Genomic DNA, 6,307 nt, shown 5'->3' on the forward strand with positions numbered 1-6,307 from the left:
TGGAGAGGAAGAGGAGGCGAGCAGGGAGCAGACAGACAGAGGAGAGGGGGGAGAAGAAATGAGGAGGAGCGGATGCAGCCTTGTGAGCCAATTTAAGAAATAACTGCTGATGCATCAGCTATCGACTGTTTGAGCGCTCGTGATAACGCTCAAGGCGAAACTGGGAGCGAATGACAGCATCAACTGCCGGCAATAAAGTGCAGAGCGCCAGACCAAGGGAGGCTAATTGACAGCTGTCAACCTAATGGGAGCCGTGACGGAGGATTGTGAGAGAGAAGGAGAAGAAACACTGTTTAGAAACCATCAGCCACTTATCCTGGAGGAATGGGGGGGACCCCCCGTGACTGTCGTTTGTCTGCTCGCCGGCTTCTTCGTTCCTTTCTGCTTCCTCCCGCCTGTGCGCATAATCTGCTTTACAGTGTCAATGGCTTCCTGTCCGTCCTTGTGATCCAATATTTAACTACGGTACAATCACAGCATCCGCCAGCTTCAAACGCTTCATTAAGGGGCCGAGTTTAACCGCAGCGGGTCACAGACGACGGCCTTGGTGTTCCAGCCTCACGCTGAACGAGCTTCAGAGACCGTGGCGTATTCCCGTACACGTCTCTGACCTCACAGCTCATCTGACCTCATATATTTACTCCAGATAAAGATCAAATTTTAGGGCTACGTCTCTGAGTCTGAGAACCACAAAAACACCAAACCTGCTTTGCTTTGGGTCCTTCTCTTTGTGCACAACACATCATTTCCTTATTTTTCCGGAAATGTGCTTTTTATTTTTCAGGTAAACTTCTAAGTTCTCCGCCTGAAACTGATGGTGTCACAATGGTGACACTTCCTGTTTGGTTTCAGATGTGTCCTCTCAGCTGAGATCCACTCACATTCACCATAAGACAGACACTATCTCTGCCTTTAAGATTGGAACTTTCCTTTTTGCTAAAGCATATAGTTAGGGCTGGACCAGGTGACCCTGAATCCTCCCTTAGTTATGCTGCAATAGACGTAGGCTGCCGGGGGATTCCCATGATCCTTGTTCTGATGGATGTCTCTTTGCTTCCCATTTCTGATTGCCAGGTCTTTACTTTATAAACACCTTCAGGTGACTGTTGTTGAGATTTGAATCGAACGGTTTGTAGACGAGGTTACGTACGAGTGAGCACCCTGCAGGCTGGGGAACCAATAATATCACAGCTTTAAGGAACCAATCACAGTGTGCGAGTCAAACAAATAATGACGTGGAAACATCGTAACGACTGTGAAACAGCGATCAAATGTCCATATGTAGCAGTTTGTAGCATTGTTACCGTGGTTACCGCCTGATTAGGGCAGGCCGGACGTGAAAAAGACCCTCAGATATCAAGTCACCAGAATAACGCTGGTTCGTGATCAGATCGTGTTTTCTTAAAAATCCTTTTACGGCCTTTTTTGAAGCTGCTGCAGATCGGCCATGTTGGAGCAGGCGGTGGAAGCCACTCCCACTTTAACTCTGTGACATCAGGAAAGTGCCGCTCGGCTGGAGACAGGCTTCCTTCCTCACATTGTTTTCTAAGACCTGCAAAAAACCAGCTCAACAGTTTGTGTTTGAGAACGCAACACTTTATTATTCTAACTGCTGCAGTCGTCCGCCGAGCCGTCGAGGACACCGAACATCCGAGTCGTGGTATACGTCTGGCATTTTCAATTTTTTTGCTTAAAATCTAATTTTAACAAAGTCAAAAGAAGAAAACAGTCATCAGCGGTTCCAGAGATGAAGAGACCCGGAGCAGCTTCGTTTGAGGGGAAAACGTACGTGTGGCCCGTGTTGGTTCACCGGCGACCGAACACGCAGCAGCTGAGCGCATGGGCACGAAAACGGCGCGGGGTTCTTTGTGAACATCGCCTTAACCCGAGGAAAAAGGCCGACCTCTGATACCTGAGCGTCTTCAGCAGCCATGTGTGTGTGTCTGTGTGTGCGTCTGTGTGCGTTGTTCACTAACAGGTGAAATAAATCAGAGACGAGTGGCATGTTTCTACGACTAACCAGAGCTCAAAGATCATCTGACAAACCTTGACGTGACTTTTGGAGCTCAAAAAGTCTCTGAATCGTTTCTACTGAAAGACGTCGCACACCGAGGAAAGCGCCAACCTTCCCTCCGTTTGAGCCTCACAGTGATCAGCTCACCCATAACATCACGAGTCACATGATCTTCAGCCTCATCGTCACCTGATTTTACCGAATTATGATGAAAAGCTGCAGTTTAGAAGATAATCATTAAAACTTTAAACAAACTCAACCAGCTGAACTTTAACGATGGATCTCGTTACATCACTGAGACAATGACACACTCACGCACACACACTCCTATGAACTAAGACTTGTTGTCCTCACACGAGTGTGTGTGTGTGTGAGGACTTGTAATTCAAATGCAAGACGTGAAGGCGCCTCACTGATGATGGCGTTTTTTTGTTTGGGGATAAATAACGGCGCTGTGCTGTTTGATGGTGGAACTTCCTGTGTGAGAACAATGAAGTGTGACTTTGAAGCTTGGGGACAAAAGCCCGCTGATGTCACGAGCTCGGAAAAAATAAAGCCTCCTGCTCAGGACGGTCACCTCGAATGAACCCTCACCGACGGCGGGGTGGACGGGAGGCAAACGAGGACGGCGTACGATCATGTTGATTAAATCCAGCGATGGTGGAGAGCTAATTGGCGAGCGTGACAATGTGCGGAGCTTGTCATCTCCAATCATTAGGCCTGTCACAGATCCATCAGCTGCTCGGCTAATTAGCACAACGCTAATGAAGCTGGCAAAACAACTCCTCTTAAGACAGCTGAGCGCGCTCCGTCACCACGGCAGGAAGCGTGTGTGTGTGTGTGTGTCGGATGGTGAAGGGAAGAAGAAACGGGTCTAATGTTCAGAAGAGCTCAGCAGAGACTCAAAAATGTAAACGCCAAGAAAACGGCAAGGTTTGGTTACAAAGAGAAAATGTGAGTGAGAGAAGGAGCATCAGATTCACCTCCTCACTGTGAGGCCACGCCGCTAACTGCTGCGCCACCGCGCCGCCCTGGCCTGCAGGAACAATCCTCTGAACATCCTCACACTGACACGGAAACACACAAATGTGCTTTTAGATGAGAAACATGGCGTCCAGTAAAAACAGTCTGCGCATGTGGAGCGCGTGCTGTGAGCTTGCTGTGGCGTGCACGACCAAACTTTCACCTCAGACAAGCGTGTCCTGAGCACACGTGCTGCTCAGGGAACAGATCAGCGTCACGGCGGAACACGCCGAAGGAAAAGCAGGCTCCTCGGCCCAAAACTCCGAATCATCCTCCCAGAACTCTGTCACCACACGGCAACCAGTTTGACATCACCCTCTCAAACTCAATCTTCCAAAACCGCTCAGCTCGCAGCTGCAGGACGAGGAGAGGAGAGGAGGAGAGGAGAGGAGGAGAAAAAATAGGACGTGGCTGCTAGTTTGAAATGAAGCTCCTCCTTCAGCAGGCACGTTTATTCTCAAGAAAGAAATCCATCGTTTAGCTTCTGCATCCATCCGTGGCTTTAACCCCTCCCGGCATGTCCATTACCCCCCCCACCCCCCAGCACTGATTGACCATAAGAGCCTCTGATGAATGTGGCTGTCAGCGTTCAGACGATTGAATCAAATATGAAGCAAAGCCTCACATCTGTAACACCACAGTGTGTGTGCGCGCTCAGCAATCCTCCAGTTAAAGCCAAACACCAAAGGTTAAAGGTCATCGTAAAATGATCTGTGATTCAGCAAGATGTTAAGCTGAGCGCTAACAACAGAACGAGGTGAGCGCTGAAGTTTGTGAGGTCGACGTGACTTCAGCCTGTCTGGAGGGAGGAGGAGGAGGAGGAGATTATTGGGAATGAACAGATCAAAAGCCCGGTCGGGTGACGGGTGATCAATCAGGCGTCAAATCAAAGATGGCGACTGTCCATTAAGCTCTTTTCCAGCATCACTCCCTCCTCGCTCTGCAGCCCGTGAACTAATCTTTACTTGGGGAGAGAAGTCTTTCCCAGAAACTGAAAGAGGAGGGAAAGAAAACAGAGGTGGAAAAATCTGAGGGCCGGGAATGACCGGCCCCCGATTATCGAGGATAAATTGACGGCCAGAGGAACAACGAGAAACTCAGAAATATGACGACACTAAAAATGAGAAAAATGTTTTAAAAATCCATCAACTAAAAAAGAACAAGATAAATCTGACTTTGTTTTCTGTCGGTTATTTGGTAATGGTCAAAAAACCCATTGGAGTCGGCAGACCCAAGGTGCTGGGTCCACACTGAGCCCGACCAAACCTTTTCCTAGAGCTCATACTGACCTTTGACCTCTGCTGGAAGCTGATGGTCACATGTGTGAAGAGCTGAAGGTTTATTCTGAAAATTCACTTCATCGAACATGCAGCCTACAGGTGTGTGTGTGTGTGTGTGTGTGTGTGTGTGTGTGTGTGTGTGTGTGTGTGTGTCAAAATAAAAATATTTTACTCAAAAAAAACTCTCACACACTCCAAACACACGTTGGGTAAAAATCTGAAAAATAAATCCAGCTGTCTGTTTTTAACTAGAGATGCTGTGTGTGCGTGAGAGCGCGTGTGTGTGAGAGTGTGTGTGTATGACAGTGTGTGTGTTTGTGTTTGGAGTGTGTGTGTGAGAGAACGAGTGTGTGTGAGAGAGAGTGGGGAAATATTAATGAAAAGTAGCTGCTTAGCGGAGGGGGGCAAACAGCGGGGCTTACCTGCGGCGCGCCGCGGCGCTTGCTGCTTCCTCCGCGGCATGTCGGCTCAGGAGTCCGGCGGAGAGTCGCTCTGAGTCGGCGCTGATCCGAGGCAGCCCGGGGGCTCCGCGGAGCTCCGGCAATGTGCCCCCCCGCTGCTCTCAGGACTCCCGCATAGAGCGGGGAGGGTGCGTGGGGAGCGGGGGGGGGGGCAAAAACTGCAGAAAGGAGATTTAAAGAGGTGACGGAAGACCGGCGGGAGTCCCGGTCCGTGGCCGAGCCTCGGCGCGCCGCTCCGGCAGCAGCAGGAGGAGCAGCTCCGCCTCTTGAGTCGCCGATGAGTCCGAGCTGCAACAGGCGAGCTGCGGGGACAAAACCGGAGGACAGACCGGAGGACTGCGTCAGTCAAAGTCCGCAAACCTGCCGCGCGCGCACTGAGCGGCGCTTCGTCTCCGGTTCAAGCTCCGCGCTGAGCGGCGTCACGTAGCTCCCTCCTCCCGACCTCCTCTCTCCCTCTCTCTCTCTCTCTCTCTCTCTCACACACACACACACACACACACACACAAACACACACACACACTTACTTTGCGGGCTGGGACTTCGCCGCGTGCCTCCCGGTGATCACGCGCACTTCTTCAGAGCGGGAACAAACATCCAGAGAAAACTGCTTCTGCACCGGGAGCGGTGGAGCGGAGGACCGGAGGAGGAGGAGGTGTTTGTCCGCTTTGAAAAATCCGCTGAAGACAAGTCCCTCACTCACCGTGTGCGCGTGCGCGTGAATCGATGAGATGCGTGCTTGATTGGATCTCCCTGTTTGCAATAATGTGCATGAGGAGGAGGAGGCTCGGGTTGCCGTTGAGACTTGCTCCTTCTGCCCAGGAGCGCCTCCCTCTGCGCTCCTGCTAGAACAAGGAGCCGTGTCCGCGCGCAGGTGAGCTCCCTCAGGTGAGGCCACGGTGAGGAGGCGCGGAGCCGCTCGCGGACGAGAGCAAAGTTTGGAGGAGGAGGTTTTCCGGCGCTCGGATCTTCGCGCAGACCCGGTGAGTGTCCCGTGTGTGCCCGCGCGCTCTCCGCGGCTCGCGCTCCGAGTGTGTGTCGGACTGAGCGCGAGCTGCTGCTGCTCCGTTAGATCCGCCCCAGCATCTGTCCGTCTCTCCATTGGCGCATCCATCAGTGTCACACACACACACACACACACACACACACACACACACACACACACACACCCACCACTCCCACTACGCGCACGCGCTGACTGACACGGTCCACTTTGGGAAATCAAAGCTGCGTTTCTTCTTCTGTGAATCAGAGAAACACGGAGCCACGCGGATAGGACACACACACACGCACACACTCACTAAACACGCGCGTGTTTATGAGGGAAACAAAGTTTAACCCTCACGTGACCAAACTGAAAGCGAACAAACACATTTTTAGATTTTATTCAAAGATATTTCACATGTTTGAGAGTAATCTGATTACTCCGATCAGCTGTGTGTTTGTAGAAAGCGTAGCCTTAACACTTTTAAAGGTACTTTTAGTCTGCAAGTCAAACTGCGGCAGATGTGCACACAGATGTTAGCTGATTC

General features: G+C 51.1%; 2 protein-coding genes across 2 annotated transcripts in view; both read right to left on the bottom strand.

Moving 5' to 3' along the window:
- The window catches only part of tshz3b (teashirt zinc finger homeobox 3b), a 27,955-nt gene extending 23,039 nt beyond the window's left edge, over positions 1 to 4,916 (bottom strand). Inside the window, exon 1 of the mRNA XM_005726427.2 lies at positions 4,740 to 4,916. Coding sequence (XP_005726484.1) covers positions 4,740 to 4,779 — 40 coding nt within the window. The 5' untranslated portion in view covers positions 4,780 to 4,916. The remainder of the gene's footprint in view (positions 1 to 4,739) is intronic.
- On the bottom strand, positions 4,783 to 5,877 carry LOC106456130 (uncharacterized). Its single transcript, XM_013909107.1, has 2 exons — positions 5,303 to 5,877; positions 4,783 to 5,080 (listed from the first exon to the last, which is right to left on the bottom strand). The coding sequence occupies exons 1-2, from the start codon at positions 5,875 to 5,877 to the stop codon at positions 4,786 to 4,788; spliced, it is 870 nt and encodes a 289-aa protein (XP_013764561.1). The 3' UTR covers positions 4,783 to 4,785.
- Between the last annotated feature and the right edge of the window lie 430 nt (positions 5,878 to 6,307).

Source organism: Pundamilia nyererei, unplaced genomic scaffold, assembly GCF_000239375.1.
Source record: "Pundamilia nyererei isolate P.nyererei 1_Seehausen unplaced genomic scaffold, PunNye1.0 scaffold00019, whole genome shotgun sequence".
Classification (NCBI taxonomy): domain Eukaryota; kingdom Metazoa; phylum Chordata; class Actinopteri; order Cichliformes; family Cichlidae; genus Pundamilia; species Pundamilia nyererei.

Coding starts and splice junctions, on each gene's coding strand:
- LOC106456130 (XM_013909107.1), bottom strand. CDS start 5,877: ATGGAGAGACGGACAGATGCTGGGGCGGATCTAACGGAGCAGCAGCAG. Junction 5,081..5,302: donor GCGAAGTCCCAGCCCGCAAA/GTAAGTGTGTGT, acceptor TTGTCCCCGCAG/CTCGCCTGTTGCAGCTCGGA.